Here is a 23,861-nt window from a genome sequence, read left to right as displayed (position 1 = left end):
TAAGATTAAACGTACTTAAATTATTTCATTAAAAACTTAATTAGAAAAATTCAGAAAAACAAAACTTAGTCTAAGAAAAAAGAATACAATTTACACTTTATCTAATGTATAATATATTTAAAAAATTTAACTTCTAAAAAAAATTTACCTCCTAATAAATGTTTTCCTCTTTGTTGGGAGATCACATGAATTAATTTGATTGTTTGTTTAAACGTTGCATGCCGGCCGCAAAATGATGAATTTCATAATTATGATTATTGAGGGAGAGATAAGAAGCAAGGATGCACTGATGAATGAGGCCTAAATTATTACTTCTTTGTGAACCAACTTAAGAGTCTGGATTACATTCTCATCAATGGTAATGGTGCTTCTAGTGGTGGTGTTCGGTTGGCTCTATAGCAAAGCCAATCTTTTTATTACATAAGTAAATAAATCAGAACAAATCTTGTCCTTTTGTAAGTCAATAAATCAAAACCAATCTTGTACATACACAATTTCATAAACCAAAATCAATCGTGTACATTGAAAATTTTCATCCTAGAATAGAATGCCTGGAGGGAGTTCCAAAAATTCATGACATTACATCATTCCATATGTAGAAGGAATGACATGCACATCTCACGATATGATCACAATTAATTCAAGAGAGGTTTAGCACAGTAGCACAATTAACCTAAACACAATGTGTTGCTGTAGACTAAAAAAATTCATATCCAAAAAAGGCATCAGATTAATGCCACTGTGAAAGCATTTCAGCAACTCCATAATTTCTCAAATTGGCTTGCTTTAAAATAGTTCCAAAATCATTTTAACATGCTTAAAAGTAACAATTATAACTTTAATGTTTGACCACAATTCATTAACTAAACCAAACTTCCAAGAGTTACAACAAGCTCTAAAATGGTAAAACCTTATCCAACTACAGACCAAAAACTTGTAACATTTAAATAAAAGCACTAATGACCAAAGATAAAAAGCCTTCATACTGCAAAACCAGTATTCTGATTTTAGTCAAAGAGGCTGAAACCCATATCCTGCACAAGGTGAAAATTAAGTATCAGGCAAAAACGGACAAAACTATTATTAAACGCCAATTATGTTACAAAAAAATGAGGTAATATTGAATAAACTAAAGCCAGACAAAAACTCTTATTCATTGAAATGTATCTTACATCATCAGACTCTTCCTTCTCTTCCACCTTCTTTTCTTCCTTTGCCTCAGCAGCAGGGGCAGCAGCGGTAGCACCTCCTCCAGCAGCAGAGGCTGCAACTGCAACACCACCACCACCAGAAGGTACTGATGCCAACTTCTCCCTTCCAGATGCAATCAGCTCAGTTATATCCTTGCCTTTGACTTCAGACAATAGCAACTCTATCCTCTCGTCATCAGCATCAGCTCCAACTGCCAAACAGAACAGCCAAATAACCATCCTTCCATCAAGAAACTGAACATCAATTTAGTCTTTAAGATAATCCCAGGGGAAACATTTTGAAGTTCTATGTCCAACAAAAATATCATCTTAATTAAAAGAGGAACATTTTTTCATTTGCAAATTACTTATCTTGGCTGCTTCAGTTTTCAAATATTGGTAAAAAATTTTGCATAAACATTTAAAAAATTTTGTAATTCAGATCTGACAATGGTGTTTATTGTGTTTTAATAAACATTATACATATAGATTAACATTTTTGGCTTCAACCATATTCAAACAATTCTTGAGAAAAAACACACAGCATTCTCAAGCTAACCAACACTAAATCCAATTACCCAAAATTTATTTAATAGAAAGAAACAATAAACTGGTGCGCTCTACAGATTCTTGAATTATTTTTTTTAGTAAGTAGATTCTTGAACTATTTACCCTACCATGTTTATATAACTGACAACAGTTCAGCCATCACTGTTATACGAAATTATAATTACGAATGAATTGAATCATAAACCATTAGCTAAAAAAAAAAAGATAAAAAAAATTATGCTGCTATTAATTTCTCCATAGAAAATATTATGCAGTATTCACAAAAAGTACCTGATCCAAGAATATGCTTCAAATCACTAGCCGTTGGGCTGGTGTTGCCTCCCAAAACGGCAAGCAAATATGCGGCGACGACCTTCATTTCTGCTCAAAACAAAACAGAATGGCATCAAATTAGAATTACTCGCTCGTAAACAGCATAGAGATAAATATGTGCGAGTTAAAGAGTGACAATACTTGAGAGTGGAGGGGCAAAAGATGAAAAGATTGGCGTCGACAGCAACAGCTTGAATCTTCTCTAGGGTTTGTACAGGACAATGGTGATGCAAGTATTATATATATAGCTAGGGTTTTTGGTTTGTGAACGATGGTTGAGCATGATCAAATCTTGACCGTTCAATTCTGTTTCCCTATACTGTCCTGCTTAGTGTTTGGTTACATGAATATTTAAACCCTCGTCATGCGTAAGTGTCGTCCCTCTTTAGCTTCAATGCTCGCAATTATAGGTGTTGCCGGCCAGGCCTAAGCACGGGAAAATGGCTCGGTTTACTACAGTAACAGAAAGGTCTATGGGCTTGTCAAAATTTGGGTCTGAATATTAGGTTTGTGAATAGGTTATTATTCTTTTCATAATTATTAAAAAATTAATTAATAACTATAATATAAAAATTAATTTTTATTAAAATTAATCATCAATTTGATATTATAAAACTCAGACTTTATATTATATATAATATCAAGTTTTGAGTTTCATGTTTTTTATAAGTTGAATCGATTCATAAGGTCAATTATTATACAATCCTTAGACTCGATCGAATTTATTAGCACTTTTACTCGCAATCCTATCTCAAGTTTGGATAAAAATATAATTATAAATTAATTGTAGAAAAGAAATTGTCCATATTTAAAAAATCTTAAATTTATTTTTCACAATTATAAATACACATAATAAATTCACACACTACAAACTAGGCTAAAAACATATCAAAACCCTTATATATTGAAAAAAAAAAAAGTAATCTATTATGATAAAAGACATAACTAAACTATATCTCCACAGTAGAAAAGAGCATAATATTTTTTTCTTCATAAAAAAATAAAAATTTATTTTTTATTTACATTAATTTTATGATAATTTTTTTGTTCAAATTCAAAAATAGGACAACATGATGAGGGAGAACAAATAAAATTCTTATAAACATTATATCAAAAATATGCTATGCAATAAAATTATGCATCGATTATTAATTTTAATTTAATAATAATTTTAATTTATGATAATTTTAATTTCATGTATATTGGTTTATATACAGAAATTTGTATATATATATTATTAGTTAATGTGAAGTCCACACAAATCTAAGGGCAAATGTGTCATTAAGCAATGTCACTGAAAAGAGCGGGAAAATACTCCCGCCTCCATTCATAGCGCGACACGGTGAGTATCAGAATCAGATCACAAGGGTTGTGCAGACACCCTATCTACGTAAACAGAAACAATGGACGGTCGAAGATGGGAGCGTCGAGACCCTAGGCGCACCAAGAAGCAGAAGCTGATTCGCAGCGCCGGAGAGGAGGTTGAGTCAAAGCTTGGCTACGATCTCTTCTCGGAAGGCGAAAAGCGCCTCGGTTGGCTACTCACTTTCGCTTCTGTGAGTCAATTAATGATCCTTTTAATAGCCAATTCATTCATTTGTTTGACCAATACATTTGGGTATATTTTAATATTTCATTTTTTAGGAGCATTTAAATATGATTTTGTATATAACTGTCTTTATGAATGTTATCAATTAATTTGTTTACAATTGCAGTTTAATTGCTGTTATTTGGGTTTTTTTTTTAACCGTAATTTGCAGTCATCTTATGAGGATGAAGACAGTCACAAAGTCTACAGTTGCGTTGATCTCTATTTTGTTTCTCAGGTGAATTCCTTCTGTTTTACTGCAAAGCATTTGGCAGTTTCATGATAAATTGTTTTTTAAAACATGTGTTTGTGGTAGTTCATAGATGTGATTCATGTAAAATCATTTAACAGTGTATAAGCATTGTAGGATGGTTCTACTTTTAAGGCAAAGTACAAGTTCCGTCCATATTTTTATGCAGCAACGAAGGTATAATCATTATTTTTAATTTGAACGAATCTTTTTAATGTTTGTACAATAAATAGCTTTAAGTAGATGGTATTGATGATAACCCTACAATGATAAACTTATTACAGGACAAAATGGAAATGGATGTTGACGCATATTTGAGGCGACTCTATGAAAGTCAGATTGCTGATATTGAAATTGTGGATAAAGAGGACCTTGATCTGGTAAGTTTTGTTTTCCCAACATGACAAAGTTTGTTGCTCTTTCACGTATCAAATCTTGTCAATGCGCTGTTTTGAATGTGGAAGCTTGAAGGACAAATCAATACAATTTTTTTGAAAAGCTTCTATTATGGTGGACAAATGATGCTTGATTTTCAAATTAAAATTTCCATTCAAGATTTGAATATCATGAGTTTGCATGAAAGAATTGACATATGTGAACGAATTCCCATTATGAATAAGTACACTAATTGAAATTCTATAAGTTTGCACTGATAGATAGGCAACTGAGGTGGTCGATTAGGGAGTAAATAACTTTCTTTTCTGTGGTTGTACTTGTGTCTATCATATCAGGTTTGTCTAGACTGATTAAGCCATTTTCATGGTTATTTTCTGGAATAATGTAGCTGTTCAGTCTTGTGTTTGTGTAATTGTTCAGCATGTACTGCTTTAAATGAATATCTGATTGTTTCTTCTGCTCTTGGTACAGAAAAATCATTTGTCTGGATTGCGCAATTTTTATTTAAAATTATCTTTTGATACCGTTCAACAATTAATGGATGTGAAGAAAGATCTATTGCGCATTGTTGAAAGAAACCAGGCAAAGTTTGATGCTGTAGAAGCATATGAGTCCATAATAACAGGGAAACGGTAAGGCTTTATAGTCCTGAGTAGATTTAATTTTGTGTAAACATATGTTATTTGACAATTTTTCTTTCCATTTTTATCATTCTTTTCTTTCGTTTTAGTTATCATTTAATCAACCAGTTGCATCCAGTTTTAAATGGGGATCATTTTATTTGACCTTAATTTTGACATTCTGACTAGCAGAGAGCAAAAACCTCAAGACCTTCTTGATTGCATTGTTGATCTCCGTGAGTATGACGTTCCTTATCATGTCCGCTTTGCCATTGACAATGGTAATTTCTTATCTTTTTTTTCTGCAGGTTTCCAAAGTCTTTGTATCACTGCTGAAGTTCTAATTTAAAATGCATATTTACTTTTCTGACATCAAGTATTTCATGCTGCTCAGATGTGAGATGCGGACAGTGGTATGATGTAAGTGTATCTAGTACTGGTGTTATGCTTGAGAGGAGGACTGATCTTTTGCAACGTGCTGAAATTCGTGTTTGTGCATTTGATATTGAGACTACAAAGCTTCCTTTGAAATTTCCAGATGCAGAGTATGATTCAATAATGATGATGTCATACATGCTTGATGGACAAGGCTATTTGATTATCAACAGAGAGGTACTTATGGGTTTTGTTTTCCTGTTATGGCTTATTCAAGAATATCATTTTCAGGTTTTTGTAGTGCATGGCTAGTCTGACTTCAGATTTCAAATTTGTGAGACTGCAATGGTAGTCTGTTACCTGCAGAAACTTACATATGGTTGTTATCTATTACAACTTTTTAATCAATGAATTAAAAAATAAATTTTCTACCATTTTCAAGGCTCTAGAATTATTTATATGTTATCAATGTTTTACTATTGTGATCCTTTTAGATATTTGTTGTTACTATTTATGAGGGTGTCAATTTTTTTGGGTTGTAAGTCATTATTTCCATTGTTATTAAATTGAAAAAAATTTTTGGTTGACTTTAGTTTCAATTATTCTTATTGCCTTATCTTCAGTGTGTTGGAGAGGATATAGAGGATTTAGAGTATACTCCAAAACCAGAATTTGAAGGGTGTTTCAAGGTGACAAATGTGGCAAATGAGGTAATACTAGGTTCATTTTTTTTTACATGGTGCATTTTCAGGATGCTGATGCACATATTTTTGTTTCAATAATACAATTAGCTGTTTCTTGCAGGTGGAACTTCTTAGACAATGGTTTGCCCATATGCAAGATGTCAAGCCTGGTATTTATGTTACATACAATGGTGATTACTTTGACTGGCCATTCGTTGAAAGTAGAGCAGCTCATCATGGGTTTAAATTGAGTAATGTACGTAGCCTATCCCTGTTAGTGGCATTTACATAAACAATGGAATAACTTTGTCCTTCAGCTTGTTTAAATTATTAATAGAAATCCTTAATTGTCTGCATGAGTTTTGATTTTATGTTTCTCTGTATTTTTGGTTATGGGATCTAGTATTCATATTCATTCTGTCTAATAGTATATTAAAAAAATTTAGTATTACTATTCCATGGAAATTGTGCATCATATGTTATCTCAAGATTATTTGACTTTGTGATCTTTGCAAAAGTTAGTATTTGGATGAACTTCTGCAATTGATTGGTTCCATTCAGAGATTAGTACTTTTCATGCCACTAGGACTAAGGCATTTGGATTCCAATCTGTCTATATCTAATAATCATAGAGACATCTTGTGTTATGATGAATTTTTGCAATTGACCGGTTTCATTCAGAGATTAGTATTTTCCATAATACTAGGACTAAGGTGTTTTGTTGCCAATCTTTCTATATCTAATGATCTTGGTGACAATTTCATTTTGGTTCTACTGAAGAATATGTTTAACTTTTAGCACATATTAAATGTTTAACTGACTATTGCTTCATATTTTTTTCCCCCTTTTTGGTCATTCAGGAGCTAGGATTTCAATGCGACAAAATTCAGGGGGAATGTCGTGCAAAATTTGCCTGTCATTTAGACTGTTATGCATGGGTCAAGCGTGATAGTTATCTCCCTCAGGGGAGCCATGGCCTAAAGGTTCAAATGTCCAATTTTGGTTCACTTTTATTGATTAGTTAACCTTGTTCTTGTTGGACACATAATGAATAAAATTAGTTGCTTTGGTTGTCCTTTGAAGTGATCTAGCTAACAATTAACATTTTTAGTTTCTGCATTGTTTGTTATCACTTATTAATTAAAAAAGTGTTGAATTTGCAAGCAACTGATTTTTCCTTTCTTACATGTTTTCTTTTTTGCTGGAAAAGCTGACTCATGCTTCCTTTCGATTATATGTCAGTATGTTACAAAGGCAAAGTTAGGCTATCAACCATTGGAGGTGAATCCAGAGGATATGGTTTGCTTTGCAAAGGAAAAGCCTCAGGTATGTGGCTTTGTCAAATGGTTTATGAGTTGTTTACCTTGTTGTTGTGCCTTCCATATTTTTTTCTACTTCTGTACTGGAGATGGAAATTGCTTACTAGACAACTGTTACAAAATGTGGACTTTAAAAAATGACTACAATACTGTTTAGGAATGGTAGGCAAGACCAAATATGTTAACCTTGTATTAACAGCTTCCATTTGGTTGTAAATTATAACAAAACTTTCTTGTAGTCAGTACTTGATTCGGTAATATATCAAGTCACTTTTGAAGAGTGAATTTATACTTTCTGTGCTAATTTAATGTTTGTATTCGTTTCCAAATAAGTTACTGTTTCATAATTCTTTTTGGTAATTCCTAGCTGTAATTTTGTGATGGAAAAAGGTTTTCGTTTTCATATGCTTCTGATGATTTTCTAATGGAAAAAGGCTGTCTGAGAGAGTCTGTTCTAAGATTTTTGTATATGTTGCAATGCTTTCTAAGCAATAATAGTGAGCATTGCCATACTCCTTTTCCCTGCTGATATACATCACCATTGTTAGTTGCGATTTACTGAACTTCTCCAATTGCTTATTTATGCAATTTGTTTGAGAAAATGTTTCTGATACTCACTTTGTTGCTGAAAACTATATGACAGATGATGGCTTCCTATTCTGTTTCTGATGCTGTTGCAACTTATTTCCTATATATGACCTATGTTCATCCCTTCATTTTCTCTCTTTCCACTATAATTCCCATGACACCAGATGAGGTTTTACGCAAAGGTACTGGGACCCTATGTGAAATGCTTCTAATGGTTCAGGTGTGTTTTTGTGCTCATTTACCCTGAAGCTTTGGAAGTTTTCAACCACCTATGGGTTACTCAAATTTTGTGCTTGTTACAGGCATACAAGGCAAATGTTATCTGCCCTAATAAACATCAATCTGAGCCAGAGAAATTTTATAAGAATCACCTTCTTGAGAGTGAAACATATATTGGTGGTCACGTGGAATGCCTTGAAAGTGGTGTTTTTAGAGCTGACCTTCCAACGAGTTTTAAGCTTGATCCAGCAGCCTATGGGGCAAGTGATTTTCATCTGTCTTATTTTTTACCGTACTTTGGAAGCACTCTCTCTCTAAATCTATTTTACCATTTACTGAATAGTGCTTACAGAGCTGGATGGATCAATTGGTGCACCAATTTGATATGTTGTCTAGTACTATGAATTGTATAAATTCATTTGCTAAAATTGAAAATGCTATTGTTTCTGGTGAAATTCAAAGGCCCCTCTCTTCACCAAATTTGTTCTATTTCACTAGTTTATCTTAATGTTGACCAATGTAGGAGTTGACAAATTGGTCATCTTCATAGGAATATGGATCTTTCTGATTTGATGGACTTATCTATTGTTTAAGATGTTAATTTATGGAAGTAAGAATTCTCTTTCTTCTGTATTCATCACAAGTCCAAAAGTTTTGGGCTGATTTTGTTGGTTTTTGGGATTTTTGTCTTGGGAAAATTGCTATAATTTGTATTTTAACTGGTTGATCTTTATTCGTTTTTGAACTTTTATGGACACCTGGTCCATATTGGTATCTCCTTGTCATTTTTACCTGAATAAAAAAAAATGAAGAATTTCTTTCTTTGTTTAGGAAACAAGCAAGGTTGTCTCTGGTGAAATGTTTTTTGGTCAAGTGATCAAAAAACTTTATTTACAATTCCCTGTGGCAGGAGTGTTTCACTGCAACGTCAGTATTCAGTACGACATATAAGTGATCTTAATACTGAAATAATGCTGCCAGGTGCTTATCCTAAGTTTAAGCGTTTAGGTCAAGTAGGAACTTACATTTGAGAGTCTAAGATGCACTGAACACTTAAGGGGAAACATTTAGAAATATTCTTTAAGATTTTTTAGGTGCTCATATTTGTGAATGCATATGCTATCTTACAGCAAATTCATGTTACTTTGAGGAGTATGGGCTTGTATTGGTGAGTAATTATGTTTTGACATAATCCATTGGTGCTTAAATGCGAATCACTTTATATTAAGATTTTTGTTTCATAAATTTATTGACTAACTTTTAAGTACTTTCTATCTGCAGCAATTAATCAATAACCTTGATCGAGATTTGCAATATGCTATTACAGTAGAGCATAAAACGGACCTGGAATCAGTCTCCAATTATGATGAAGTGAAGAATGCTATAATGGAAAAGGTGATGAAATTTTGTTGTCAAGCCACAGACACATGTTTAGAACTTTCCACTGATTTAAATTTCAGTTAAATTGGTTGTTTCAGTGTCTTACATGTTAATTTTTGTTTATGTATTTTCTTTTTTGTTTAAAACAATTCCTTATTGTGATTTTGCATATAGGAAATATGTATTGAAATGAAAGTTCATAGGATATATGATACCAAAATCTGCATTAGTTTTGTCTTGAAAATATTCTTATTTCTTCTTCTTGCTTCAATATTGTCATTTATTTTGTTATTTGCCTGGTTTTTTATTATGAAATATGAACGTGCTATGTGGTGGAAGATAAGTATTATTTATCTCTAAATTATTCCATTTGCAGCTTTTGAGGTTGCGAGATGAGCCTGTGCGTGAAGAATGCCCCCTTATTTATCATCTAGATGTGGCTGCAATGTATCCAAACATTATTTTAACAAACCGGCTTCAGGTATGCTTGTAAGGATGAGATGTCCATGACTAGTTTGAGTGAGACCAAGAGATTGATTAGATTTAGTTGTTGAATTTATTGGTACAATTAACATGGTCTCTGATGTATTTTTAATATCTTAATCAATATAATTATCTTATCATTTTTGTAATTTTAATCTTTCTAAGAGCTATTTCCTTGTTATTTTGCTAAAGAAATTTTTCTGTCTATTCCCTGCTCCTTGTACACGTGGACACACATGGTGGTTCTAATAGAATTATTTTAAAAAACTTAGTCTATTAGCATCTTATAAATGTTATCTTCGTTGTCACCGAGTTCTCTCCTATGTGCAAAATAATTTTTATTCATATTTAGTGAGGTTTCTTGTACAATTCCAGCCACCATCCGTTGTTACAGACGAAATCTGCACTGCATGTGATTTCAACCGCCCAGGCAAAACTTGTCTCCGAAAGCTTGAATGGGTATGGCGTGGAGAGATATTTATGGCAAAGAAAAGGTCATTTTTTTTAGTTTCTATCATTAAAAATACTTTTCCTTTTACTTTTTTGTAAGCAAAAGTCTCATTGATAACTGTGCTTGCGAATAATTTTGAACAAATTCAGTGATTATTATCATTTGAAGAAGCAAATTGAGTCTGAGTTTGTTGATGGCACCAATGGTCATTTGTCAAATTCCTTTCTTGACCTTCCAAAGACAGAGCAGCAATCAAAGCTCAAGGAGCGTTTAAGGAAATACTGTCAGAAGGTATAAAAATTATCCACAATGGACTTTGCATAGTTAATGCATGCTATTCTTAAATTTTGTGTCATCCTCAGGCATATAAACGTGTCCTTGACAAGCCAGTCACTGAACTTCGAGAAGCAGGGATTTGCATGCGGGAAAATTCATTTTACGTTGACACTGTCCGCAGGTAAGAAGATTTGAGAAACAACATGATTTTTCATGTTGAACTGTTAGGTAGATATCATTTTTTGTACAATTTTCTCTCTTCAGTTTCTGCTGATCTTAACTGTTCAAAGGTCTGATGTAAAATCGGCAATGTTGTAATTATACGTTTGGTTGCTATTATATACTAAATGAATAATTTTTCTTTGTGAATGGTCCAAGCTTTCGTGATAGAAGATATGAATACAAAAAACTTAATAAGATTTGGAAGGGGAAATTGTCAGAAGCAAAGGCTAGTGGAAATTCCATTAAGATAGCAGAAGCACAGGTATTGATTTGTTCTCCTTGTCAAGACTTTGCAACGTTAAGTGAATTTCAATTTCCCACTACTAATATTTGTTGGCTTTGCTTACTGATGCATTCAGGACATGGTAGTGCTTTATGATTCCTTACAACTTGCTCACAAGGTTATCCTTAATTCCTTTTATGGATATGTCATGCGCAAGTGAGTTTGTGACCTTCCATTGGTTTTGAAATCTTAATCTGTTGTTTCAAATATTTTCATAGCATCATTTTTTGTCATTATGTTTAAACTGATGCATGCACATGCTTTTAACCAGGGGTGCTAGATGGTATTCAATGGAAATGGCTGGTGTGGTTACATATACTGGTGCAAAAATAATTCAAAATGCTCGCTTGCTTATTGAAAAAATTGGAAAACCACTTGAATTAGACACAGATGGGATCTGGTGTGTGCTTCCTGGATCCTTTCCAGAGAATTTTACTTTCAAAACTAAGTATGCTTTTGCTCTTCACTTTGTGACTATATGTTCAGTTTAATTTTACCTAGTAACTGAATTGTCCTGGCTTAGTCATTCCTTATGTATATCACAGATATCATTACTGCTAATACTACTGTATTATGGTTGTGGCCTACTTGATATGATATATTGAGAGCATTGACCATGATTTGTGAATTCAAATTTCAGAGACTTGAAGAAGCTGACAATATCATATCCATGTGTAATGCTTAATGTTGATGTTGCAAGGAACAATACAAATGATCAATACCAGGTCAGCTTGGAGTCTTTTTTTTAACAGTATAGCTAGCTAGTTTACTTGCAGATGTACTTTAAATTTTAATGATGCAACTGGTTTGGATTTCTGAATATCTATGTCTGTGCAATAACAATATTCCTTCTGACTGTCTAACCATAATTTTCATCAGACGCTTGTAGATGCTGTGAACAAAACTTATGAAACTCATAGTGAATGCTCAATTGAGTTTGAAGTAGATGGGCCATACAAGGTAACATGGCATGATGGTCCATTACAGATATTACTTAAGTTTTTCTTGGTTTCAGATTGATTCATTTTCTTTTATGTAGGCAATGATTCTTCCTGCCTCTAAAGAAGAGGGAATTTTAATTAAAAAGCGGTATGCCGTTTTTAATCATGATGGAACCCTTGCGGAGCTAAAAGGTTTTGAAGTAAAGCGTAGAGGGGAGCTGAAGGTCATTAAAGTTTTCCAGGTATCCCTTGTGTTCAACCGTACCTTGTCTTGTCAAAGGTAGATGGTTTTCCCACTATATATCTGGGTAGTTGCCTCCATGCCAAGCTCTGGTTTATACCTTTAGAAGTTTCCACCAATGTAGTAAAAGCTGGGTAAGTTGCCAACCTACATTAATCACCAGGTTCTTTGGTGCAAAGAGAAACAGCTATAGCTACTGTTATTTGTTATTTGGGTTGTCTTTAAGCAATGACATAAGATAAACCAAAGAAAGCAGAAAGGTTATTAGGGATGGCCCCATGCAATATGCCTGGTTATGTGGGTTGATCATGTCTAAGTGGCTAAAAGATGATCTTTTCTGGCTTGGAAAGACATTTTTCTTGTTGATTGCATAAACTTCCCTTGCCTGTCTTTTCTTTTGAATTTGAAGAATTATTTGTTAAGAAAATTGTGTTTCTGTAATTCTAGCTTCGCATATGTACGTTAAAAAAATCTTTGGAAGAATCATTTATCTAATGTTCAACATCTGCTCATTAATTCTGTGCTTCATTTTTTCCAGTGGAAGAGTCTTCATACCAGTTATCTGTACATGAGTCAATATTTCATATGTTTTCAGGGTGAGCTTTTTGATAAGTTTCTTCATGGGTCAACCTTAGAGGAGTGCTACTCTGCTGTTGCTGCTGTGGCTAACCGGTGGCTTGATCTTCTTGATGTATGTGAAACTATGATACATATGCTTTCAGCATTTTTATCCTTTTGTTTGGGCACTGCATTGAGTTCCCAATTGCCTCCTTTTTTTTCTTTCTCCTCTTATGTTTTTCTTTCCTTTCTTTCTAGTCAGAAAAGTTTTTATTTTCATGATCAATCTAGAACAAACAGTGGGCTTAATTCAGATTTTGTTTTTATCTTTTCATTTTCTCTTTCAGAATCAAGGAAAAGATATTGCAGATAGTGAATTGCTGGATTACATATCAGAATCTAGCACAATGAGCAAGTCTTTGGCTGAATATGGTGAACAAAAGTCATGTGCAGTGACCACAGCAAAGCGTCTTTCTGATTTTCTTGGTGATGCAATGGTTAAAGATAAAGGACTCCTTTGCCACTATATAGTTGCATGTGAACCAAGCGTATGTCCTCTGTTTTACATCAAGGAACACATGAATCATGGACTCTTTTTTATACTTCTTTGCTATCCGTCTTCATGTCATTGTTGCTATATGATCTAAATGCCCAGTTTTGCTGTTGCAAAATCTACGGACTTTGCAGATAACTTGAAATCATTGGAACTGCCCATTCTGTTTTATATGTCATTTTCCATTACAGTTCTCTCCTTTGCAACTAATTGCTGATATATGTTTCAGTTTCCTTATTTTTCCTTTTTCTTTCAATTTGGTCTTTTTTCCTTATCCTTTGCCCTTTTCAGTTAAGTACATTGTGCATATTGTTCATGGTCTTTAACTATAATAACTATTATTTGTGTTTTCAAATTTTTATTGCACTTTTCTGTTTTTGTATTTTATCACTGTAATGCACATGACATCATGCACCTAATTTCCATTTTATTTGTTTCTTTCATAGGTGTTTTATTAAAAAAAAAAAAAACTTATCTAATTTTAATATGATCAGGGAACACCTGTTAGTGAACGTGCCATTCCTGTTGCCATATTTGAGACTAATTCTGGTAAGTTGTGCTGTTGTTTTCTTTGACTACAGATTACCCTTCTTTTTGCTTCTTCTACGCTAAAAGTGTTTATGTTTTGCAGAAATAATGAAATTCTATTTACGCAAGTGGTGCAAGACTGCATCAGATGTTGGTATTCGATCCATTGTTGATTGGTCCTATTACAAACAACGGCTTAGCTCAGCAATTCAAAAAATCATTACTATTCCTGCTGCAATGCAGAAGGTCCTCCTATTCTTTGTTTTTCTTTTTTTGTGCAATCTACCATTTTTGGCCTCTAAAACGGATTTGAATATCTACAGGTTTCTAATCCTGTTCCAAGGGTTGTTCACCCTGATTGGTTGCACAAAAAGGTTCGTGAGAAGGAAGACAAATTTCGTCAAAGGAAATTAGTTGACATTTTTAGTGCATTGAACAAAGATGATTTGTTAATGAAGACTGGTGATGCTATTATCAATAACCATGTGATGGATGAGAATGTTGAAGATTTGGAAGACTTTCAAAACAATAGCGGTTCAATAAAGGAATGTAGGCCTATTGTTCGCTATTATAAAGTCAATAATGAACAACAGGCGGTCAAGATAACTGGAGAAATAGATACCTTGCCACAAAAAACTGGTCATAGTGAAATTTTGGTTAAGCAATCTTCATCATTGCAAGAGAATAATGAAAACATTGACAGAAATATAGATTATCAAGGATGGCTTAAATCGAAGAAGAGAAAATGGAGAGAGAATTTGGACAGGAGGAAGAGGCAAAGGTACATTGTTTTCGATTACCTAGCAAAGGCCCATTTTGGTGTTATGTTACTATTTATGCAAAACGAGATCAGGTGTGATCCAAGATTTTAAATCTTTTCATCCCTTTAAAGTTTGTTAGAGATCTGAATTGTGCAAATTCGAAGGCAGCCACTTGCATTTGTTGTGTGCATTTGGAGATCTAGGGTCTCATTAACATGATGATCACTTTGAGGTCACTGATAATCAATCCCTTTTTCCAACTTCAAAGTGCATTTAGAAGGAATAGAAATTCATTTTTAACCTTAAAAATGATTCTGTTGTGATTAGTCCTACTATTTGTGAAAAAAAGTAATTAATTTTTTTTATCAGCCTACTTTTTGGTATCTTGAATTTCTACTTATTACAATGTAGATCAGATTTTCTGTGGGCATCTACACAAACTGTGTGTTACATTCTTGGTGGGAAGTTGTAGTTTGAGCATTAATTTAGTTCTGCTTAATGGTTCAGGTAACATGCTTTTTAAGTGTAACTGCATCCTCTTTTTCAGGTTGAACAATCTAAGGACTTCACACCATGTCAATGGTGTTTATAAGCGACTAGGTGGAGTTACAAACCATAAAGAAGTTCAGGACAGAGCTGGTGTTGGTTCATATTATTGGAGGCATGAAGTAACCTTAACGCAGGGCCATTGGCAGGTATTGGAGTTTCATTTATTGTAAAAAATCCAGATGGAAGTGTAGTTTTTGACCACTTAATGTTATCTTTTTACGATTCAGATTATACAACTACTTCCGAGTTCAGAGAATGGTGTACTTTTCGCTTGGGTTGTTGTTGAAGGAATCATGTTTAAGATTCGTATTAATGTTCCACGGGTATTTTACCTTAACTCCAAAGAACTCAATGCAGAAAAGTTTCCAGGAAGGCACGTCAACAAGACTCTTCCTCATGGAAAGCATAGCCACAACCTCATTGAGGTATATGTCATATGTAGTTTTACTCCTCTTCATGTTACAATTATGATCCCCATACCCTTTTTTAAATATGATATATTTCAATATTTTAGTTCTCCTTTTGTTCTGAATTTTAATAGGTTATGATTGATGAAGATCTGTTTAGGAAAGAGAGCAAAAAGCTTGCTGCACTCCTTGCAGATCCGGAAGTTGAGGTCAGCATGAATACATTTACTGGGTCTCATTTGGCTAATTTATGCAGATCTGTAATTGGTCTTTTGCATGATGACCTTCAAAAGTTATATTTTTTCCGGGTGCTTAAGCCATATTATCATTTCATGCTATGTCAGAAAATTGTCCTTTGTTTTTCCAACTATTAATTATGGTTATTTAAAATTTTTTAAAATTAGTTCATGATTTGATATTTATCTACTGATATGCTTAGTGAAAGGCCCCAATTTCTCATGCATGCTGACTATGTAAGTGTATGATGAAAATAGAATACAATATAGTCTACTAGATTCTATAAACTAGGAATCCAAATTACTCCAAGCACCATTGGAGCAAATATTTCTTAAGGAAAAATCAGCAAAGAGTAAGCAATGTTTTTTTGGTAAATTATGATTCATTCTTGCATGTGTGTATTTATAATTTCAATCTTCAACTTTAAAAATATGTAAACTTTTTTGACTAAAATTTTGGCAAATTATTATAAAATCTCGGTTTTTCCTTTATTTTTTAATTTTGGTATTGCTAATATTATTGATATGTTATTTTTTCTTTGTTGCTTTTATCTCTTAATGGAAATTGAAATATTCTTGTCATACTTTTCTTTGAATTAATTGCAGAATCTTTTGGGAAAAAAGAAAAAACAAATTAGAAATAGAATAATACTATACATATTCACTTTAAGTATACAAATTGGTATACACTTATGTGTATCAACATGTGATTAAATGTTAATTTATCTTTAATTCAAAATTATTCAATTACATGATGACATATATCAAATGTGTACCCACTTGTGTATTTAAAATATGTATATATAGTTTTATTGTTAACAATAAGCCTTAACCATAAGAATAAGGATATTAGGACTTGGACTTAAAATGAGTATGCTTTGGGCAATTATTATGCATTGGCATTTGATCTCAGTTATCTTATGTGTTATATTAGGTTTTGTTTGATAGTGTGGAATGTTTTGATTAGGGGATATATGAATCAAAGGTGCCACCAGAATTTAATGCTATCCTTCAGATTGGTTGTGTATGTAAAGTAGATAAATCAACTAGGAAACGAAGTTCCCAGGATGGTTGGAGCCTGAATGAGCTGCACATGAAGACTACAACAGAATGTTCTTATCTGGAGCATTCAGTCTCTTTCTTTTACTTGTATCATAGGTAAACCCATTTATCATATGAATATGGCTACATGATTTGTGTGTGTTATTTAATGGCTTCTATTGATGATTCAAAGCAATGGTTTACGTGTTAATATTTTGCTAGGAAAGCTTTCTATGAGTGGTAACTTTCCATTTCTTAAGGTCTATAATGTGCTTAGGCCGTTGTTTCGGGTTTCATCTGTCAATATTTTAAATAAAACACATGAATTGGGATATGGAAAGTGAAAGCAGACTAGATTTATTTTGATTCAAGTAGGTATATATTGTTGTGTATTTATTATACATATTGGACCTATGTGATATACTGTTACTAAGTGTTAGAAATTTTGGGCCCTATAACTTGGAATGTGTATTTAGTATGCACATGAATTGTTTGTTAGAAATTTTAAGCCAATCTAACTTGGGTGCCCAAATACCAGTTAACACTTGCTATTACATGAAATGACCCATTTAAACTTGGGTCTGGCTCTTCTTGGCTCAATTCGAAACATGGTCTAGCTCTTTTTGGCTAACCTATGACTCGACTTAGGTTTTGACCCAAGTGTCTAGTTTCTTTCAACTCAGCCCACCATTGTTCAAACAGGTCTTGGATCAATGGGCTTTGATACTATGTTAGAAATTTTGAGCCCTTTAAATATGGTGTGCAACATCTTTATCAATTATGGGTTTTGATAAGTTTTAGGTTCCAATTATTAAAATAGCTTTAGCCAATCTAACTTGAATACCCATTATATTATATAACTTTTCATTTTTATTTTTTTTTCCAATGTGGGACTTACATATTCCAACGCTAAGCATGGAGCGAGTGGTTGTTAGATGCGTTTTTACAATACAAAGAACTGCAATTGTAGGATCATTACCATGCAATTTATATGTCGCCTATCATTTAGTTTCTATCTATTGTGAACAACTTGCTTTATTTTTTTAACTGTACATTAGTTTTTCATTACTAATTGTCAAATTATGTTACTGCTAATAAATAAAGAATTGAGGATATTGTTCCTCTGAATCTGCTATCACGCTTAAACTCCCTTTTGTTGCCCTCCATGTTATCTTTTTTATCTTGGAGGAAAAAAGAAAATAGCATTGATATGTTTGGTTTTTTTTTTTTTATACCTTCAGCATCTCTGAAGGACGAGCTATATATGTTGGATATTTTCCTACATCAAGAACAATAACAGTTGCGGTAGTTAGTCCTCATCAACATAGAGAATTGTCACCATCCATCCTTGAAAAACAATTCCGTGAAGCTTGCCGAACTTTGTCAACTGAATTGCCGCTGGGAGATCGTATTGTGTTCAAGGTGATGTTTTAAGGGCTTCTCTATTTTTTGTTTATTTAAAGTGGTTCTTGTTAATGTTCTACTTGTATGATAATTTCAGGTGGATTATGTGGGATCTATCAAGGATGCTGAAAAGATTTTACATAGAGCAATAAGTGAAAACAGGTCTTTACCTTCTGTTTCTTTTCTGAAAATTCAGAGGATGACATCTGGTAAAACTTCTGTGTTTTGAATTTAGGAGCTTGGTTTAGCATCAAAATTTCTAATAATAACATATCTTTCAAAAACTACCTAAAATAGATATGTCTAATGAATGTGGCTTCATTCTTGGAGAGTTTGCAAGGATTGTCAACATTGTGTTGTTACCTTTGGTTTTAATTTTGGTTAAATATGATATGGAAATTCTTGGAAGTAGGTTTCTCTCTTGACTAATGGCTAAAATAAATACGGTCATGTGTTTAGAATTTATGAATTGATTGAAACTTTCACTTCTTTATTGACACTTCAAGTGTTCCTTTTGAGGGAGATCAACTCCTCGACTTTTTTATTTCCCTTTTTGTTGAGAAGTTTAAACAATATTCTTGTCCACTCATTTTCTATTTAGATTTGATTTTTTTTTTTTAATTTTCACGAAAGCAATTGAAGTTACCTGATGATTATGTTGGATGACAGACATGAACATTATGGACCTACGATTGCGGTTATTGAATGCCCAAACTCTCAGTTATTGAGGTCCAGTGTAAGGGTTCTTGATGATTTCCCTTGTGTGAGCATCCCTGCTAATGCTCGTGATAGTCAATATCAGGTAGAACTATTCTTAACTAATAGTTGGTTCACATGGATGTGCTAACTTCTGCATATTGAGATCATCAACCCAGCTGATCAAGTTCTTACTTTCTCTCAACATTTATGCTGGTAACAGGTTCTTGGTTGGCAACAAAGTGCTGCAAAAATTGGAATGCATCGTTGTGCTGCATCAGCTCAGTGGTTTAATGAAAGAATTTCTCTTGCAAAATATGCTCATGTAAAAATTTTTAAATTCACGATTAACTTGCCTGCCTGAGGATTGGTAATATGTATATGAACTCTCTAAATTTGTTGGGTCAGGTACCATTGGGAAATTTTGAACCTGACTGGCTTATGTTTACCGCTGATGTCTTCTTTTCCCGAGCATTACGTGATCAGCAGCAGGTTTGATGGGAAAGCTTCACATAACTTTAATTTGATTTCTCCAATTTAAAATAATTTGTTGAAATGAGGCTTTCTAAAGTCTTTGGATAGCTTGATTGCTAAGATAATATTGCCTTTTTTCATTCTGGTTATAAAAATATATCTTTTGCATTTCTTAGAGTTTGCCTTTCTTGAGTTTTTTTAGTTTACCGGTATTATTCCCATTAATTTTCCTAATTAAATCAAATATTGATTCTCACAGGTACTTTGGGTATCAGATAATGGTGTTCCAGATTTAGGAGGCTCTACTGAAGAAGATACTTGTTTTGCTGATGAGGTTGATTTTGAATAAGAATCTATATGTACCGGGACTGTGATTTTAAAAAAAAAAAAATCTTTTTCTTGCCTTGAAAAGAAAGTGAAGTTTATTTCTGCTTGTCATTGTTTTGTTTTATTTCAATCAGAAACATCTAGTTCTCCTGTAGTTGTCTGGTGACCTTAGTAGTGTTTACTTTGAAATAGGTTCATCAACCTACGCTAACATATCCTGGAGCATATAGGAAAGTCACCGTGGAACTGAAGGTCAACAAATTATCATTTCCTCTCTCTCTCTGTCCCTTTTATTATTATTATTATTTTTTTCAGAGAGCGGGGTGGAAGGGGGTCATGGTGATTTACTTAATTGAGCTGATTGTAAACATCTTTTGACAGATTCATCATCTATCAGTCAATGCACTTTTAAAAAGCAACCAAGTGAATGAAATGGAAGGAGGTGGTTTTTTAGGATTTGACCAGGATATGAATTTGGGATCTCATACTTGTAGTGGGCAGTATGGGTTTGATGAGAGTACTGCATCTGCTCCAGCACTTCGTGTCCTGAAACAACTTATCCAGAGGTGCCTTACAGATGCTGTTACTTCAGGAAATGTATTTGCTGATGCCCTATTGCAACATCTTCATCGTTGGCTTTGCAGGTTGGTCTTTCTTAACACATGTCACCAATTTTTCTTCTTCACTCATATAATTACTTCTTTTAATATTGTATTGCAGCCCCCATTCGAAACTTCATGATCCAGTGCTTCATCGCATGCTACACAAGGTAAATTTTGTAGTATATCAGTATTTCATTAAGGGAAGTGTTCTCTGAAGCAAAAAACCTAATAGTGTAATTTCATAATTTATTTCATTTATTTTCTTTGACAGATTGTTTGATAATCCTCACTGAAATAGTTTACTGATATTTTAGTCAAGATAATTTTGACAAACATCATTTTCTTATGAATACTACATTAAACTTTACACATATTCTGTTTCTGTGCAATTTTATGATTTTTAAAATTATTTTCATAGGTCATGCAAAAGGTATTTGCACTGCTGTTGGCTGAATTTCGCAAATTAGGTGCCACGATAATATATGCAGACTTCTCAAAGGTCATTATAGACACAGGAAAGTTTGATCTATCTGCAGCTAAAGCTTACTGTGATAGCTTGCTGAAAGCTCTGCAAACAAGGTTGGTCTGGGCAAGGATTTGTTAGATGTTTTCAGTTATCTTCTCCTCTGAAATTTAATTTCTTTGTCAATTTGTAGAGAACTGTTCGAGTGGATTGAGCTTGAACCAGTGAACTTCTGGCATTCCTTGCTTTTTATGGACCAGGTTTGGTCAATTGAGGAATTGTAATGCTTAGCATGTGGAATTTTTAGTTTGTTAATAAACCAAGTAGAAATTATTAGGGCAATTTATACTTTAATTAATTATTGTTATTTTGATTCTCTAATAGTATAATTATGGTGGAATCCCTGCTCGAACTGATGAAATTGTTGATGATAACTCACAAGTGGATATTGTATCTAGCTGGAATATTGCTGAATTCTTACCCAAGGACATTCAAGTAAGTTAACTTGTTATAGTGTCTATCTTTGATTATAAGCGTGCATGAGGTGCATTATTATCGGTCTACCAATACCCTGGATTTTTACTTCTTCATGGAGAATGTCTTAGCCTTTCTATGCTACATCTTAGTACTGATTTTGCCAGCCTAATTTCTTCATTAAATCTTCTGGGCTTTTTGTAGGATCATTTTGTTCTAGTTGTCTCTGAGTTTATGTACATCCCTTGGAGATATGCACAAAAGCAAGCTGTTAGTAGAGCATCTCTGCGGGATGACAACTCATGTACTCCATCAATCACTGTTGCAGCTGCAGGGATCTTTGATTCGCAAATGGCAGAATATCTCAAAGGCGAGGTACAAATCAAGGTTCCAGTTGCCAATAGTTGCATGCTTTATCGATTCCTTAAAGTTCGTAGTTTCAAATTTGATTGATCTGAATTTTGAATTTGTTGTACAGATCAGCTCTTATTTCACAGGCAAAATTCTTGGAATTATTCGTGATAGTATTCATCATATGAAGAGAATAATCAGATCTGAGAGTGATAAACAAAATTCAAATGAGATTCTGCAACCGGCTGGTACTATCCAGAAAGTTGATGCTGCTTTGGAGTTCATTAAACATATTTGTGCTATTTTTTCCCTTGACCAAAGTGTTCAGCATGATGTTCTGGTAATACTTATATACTCGGTCAAACCGTCGAATAATTTAAATCAAGTCATGAAGAAAATGCCTCTTAATTGTCGCACAATAACATTTTCACGTTAGCCAGTAAAAAAAAAAAAAGGAAAAAGAAAAGAACCAGTGCATGTCTTATTTCTAGTAGTATATGGGATATAGTTCTCTTCCTATAGTTCTCACTCCATTCTTACTATTTCTGTCCTATCTCTCTCTCTCAATTACCTTTCCTGGGGTTTGGAAATTGGAACTATTCCTTTCTAAGCTTTTGTTTTTAATCAAGAAGAATTCATATTAATACTTATTTTGTATAATTTATTCTGAATTGTTTGTTTAATCATTGATCATAATGTGATAGTGGTATTTGATCAATTAAGTGTTTTTTCTTCTTTATATAGATGTGTAGAGGTTGCCAATGACAGGGCTCTCATCTGACAACTATGGATGCATTTCCGTGTTGTCAACATGCATTTCTATGCAATATGTTGAATTTGAAATATAATGTGTATTTCTTTGCAATACTGGTTTGCTTAAGCTTCAGTTCCTTAGAGCTATTTCGTACTGGTGTATCAGGTGATGAGAAAGAATCTGTTAAAATATGTGCGTGTAAAGGAGTTTGCTCCAGAAGCTCAGTTTCGTGATCCCTGCCCTTCCTTCATCTTACCAAATGTGATTTGCAGGTAACAAAAATTGGCAATCTATATCTATATATTTGAGTTAACTGAAAGAGTTGGTTCTTACGTTATAATTGTTGAACTTAAGGGCAGTTTTGTATTGTTTAGGAAATCTTTGGTTGAGAGAATCTGGTTTAAACCTTTTGAGATGCACGTATGTTGCTGAATAGTGGTTGTTTTTTGACAGTTACTGCAATGACTGTAGAGACTTAGATTTGTGCCGTGACTCGACTTTACTGGCTCAGGAGTGGCATTGTGCCATGCCACAGTGTGGCCAGCCTTATGATCGTGAGGTGATGGAGAACGCTCTTCTTCAAATTGTACGACAGAGAGAGCGGCTTTACCATCTGCAGGATCTGGTATGCATGAGGTGCAACCAGGTGAAAGCTGCACATTTGGCAGAACAATGTGCATGTGCTGGCTCATTTAGGTGCAAGGAAGATGTGTCTGATTTCCGTAGCAAAATGCAGATTTTCCTAAGCATAGCTACTCGTCAGAAGTTTCAACTCCTCCAAGAATGTACCTCATGGATTTTGGAAGTTCAGCCATAATCATGAAAATTCTATTTTCTTGAGTAAAAATTACAACCATTCTTTAGTAGTGCTGGAATTCCGGAAAAACTTTAGATTCTACAACTGGGATGAAAGCTGCCGGAAATGGTTCTGTAAAAGGGAAAAGCTCACATTCAGCAAGGTTGTCAAAAAAACCATGGAACCAAATTAAACGGAAGGCAACAGAAAGCTTTTAATCAATGTGAACCTCTTGTTGTTTATGCTGGTGGCATGAGTTGCCATTGAAGGCAACCAATCAAGGGAACTTGCTGACAGGTTAGGAGAAGTAGGTTTTTAATCACAAGATTCTTAGATCCTCCCTCTCGCCTGTACTAAGAAATGATGATGCATTACACTTTAACACAAACTTCGTTTGTCATAATATGTAATATACTGTGATGTATAAAATATTATCATTCTATTCAACGCTTTTGTTTTCTTCCACTGTTTCCCGAAATGGTACTTGAAAATTGTAGGTT

General features: G+C 33.6%; 2 protein-coding genes across 2 annotated transcripts; one reads left to right on the top strand and one right to left on the bottom strand.

Moving 5' to 3' along the window:
• Positions 1 to 767: 767 nt before the first annotated feature.
• On the bottom strand, positions 768 to 2,370 carry LOC123224936 (60S acidic ribosomal protein P2-1-like). Its single transcript, XM_044648728.1, has 4 exons — positions 2,214 to 2,370; positions 2,031 to 2,120; positions 1,173 to 1,402; positions 768 to 1,034 (listed from the first exon to the last, which is right to left on the bottom strand). Exons 2-4 carry the CDS (start codon positions 2,116 to 2,118, stop codon positions 1,008 to 1,010), a joined length of 345 nt encoding a protein of 114 aa, XP_044504663.1. The 5' UTR covers positions 2,119 to 2,120; positions 2,214 to 2,370; the 3' UTR covers positions 768 to 1,007.
• Positions 2,371 to 3,374: 1,004 nt separating this feature from the next.
• LOC123225819 (DNA polymerase epsilon catalytic subunit A-like) lies at positions 3,375 to 23,826 on the top strand. The gene is made up of 49 exons (XM_044650097.1): positions 3,375 to 3,628; positions 3,833 to 3,898; positions 4,028 to 4,087; positions 4,195 to 4,290; positions 4,778 to 4,938; positions 5,119 to 5,207; positions 5,321 to 5,538; positions 5,925 to 6,011; positions 6,106 to 6,240; positions 6,845 to 6,967; positions 7,227 to 7,310; positions 7,947 to 8,111; positions 8,194 to 8,370; positions 9,392 to 9,505; positions 9,867 to 9,971; positions 10,349 to 10,467; positions 10,574 to 10,715; positions 10,787 to 10,881; positions 11,079 to 11,184; positions 11,282 to 11,361; positions 11,477 to 11,653; positions 11,846 to 11,930; positions 12,085 to 12,165; positions 12,245 to 12,388; positions 12,983 to 13,078; positions 13,293 to 13,493; positions 13,993 to 14,047; positions 14,130 to 14,272; positions 14,350 to 14,807; positions 15,335 to 15,482; positions 15,564 to 15,761; positions 15,878 to 15,952; positions 16,947 to 17,137; positions 18,262 to 18,442; positions 18,522 to 18,586; positions 19,094 to 19,226; positions 19,344 to 19,445; positions 19,529 to 19,612; positions 19,854 to 19,928; positions 20,114 to 20,173; positions 20,303 to 20,565; positions 20,642 to 20,690; positions 20,942 to 21,102; positions 21,180 to 21,246; positions 21,371 to 21,481; positions 21,665 to 21,835; positions 21,939 to 22,151; positions 22,731 to 22,837; positions 23,019 to 23,826. The coding sequence occupies exons 1-49, from the start codon at positions 3,476 to 3,478 to the stop codon at positions 23,380 to 23,382; spliced, it is 6,633 nt and encodes a 2,210-aa protein (XP_044506032.1). The 5' UTR covers positions 3,375 to 3,475; the 3' UTR covers positions 23,383 to 23,826.
• The last annotated feature ends 35 nt before the right edge of the window (positions 23,827 to 23,861 follow it).

Source organism: Mangifera indica, chromosome 9 (assembly GCF_011075055.1).
Source record: "Mangifera indica cultivar Alphonso chromosome 9, CATAS_Mindica_2.1, whole genome shotgun sequence".
Lineage (NCBI taxonomy): Eukaryota > Viridiplantae > Streptophyta > Magnoliopsida > Sapindales > Anacardiaceae > Mangifera > Mangifera indica.
The sequence above is the reverse complement of the archived record's forward strand: the minus strand, read 5'-3'. Positions and strand labels throughout refer to the sequence as shown.

What these genes read in the sequence shown, in the direction of transcription:
- LOC123225819 (XM_044650097.1), top strand. Translation starts at nt 3,476, where the DNA reads ATGGACGGTCGAAGATGGGAGCGTCGAGACCCTAGGCGCACCAAGAAG. An exon ending in AGAATGCTATAATGGAAAAG is followed by an intron (nt 9,506 to 9,866) that starts GTGATGAAATTT and finishes TTCCATTTGCAG; the next exon opens with CTTTTGAGGTTGCGAGATGA. An exon ending in ATACTTGTTTTGCTGATGAG is followed by an intron (nt 19,929 to 20,113) that starts GTTGATTTTGAA and finishes ACTTTGAAATAG; the next exon opens with GTTCATCAACCTACGCTAAC.
- LOC123224936 (XM_044648728.1), bottom strand. Translation starts at nt 2,118, where the DNA reads ATGAAGGTCGTCGCCGCATATTTGCTTGCCGTTTTGGGAGGCAACACC. An exon ending in GAAGCATATTCTTGGATCAG is followed by an intron (nt 1,403 to 2,030) that starts GTACTTTTTGTG and finishes TCTGTTTGGCAG; the next exon opens with TTGGAGCTGATGCTGATGAC. An exon ending in AGAAGGAAGAGTCTGATGAT is followed by an intron (nt 1,035 to 1,172) that starts GTAAGATACATT and finishes CACCTTGTGCAG; the next exon opens with GATATGGGTTTCAGCCTCTT.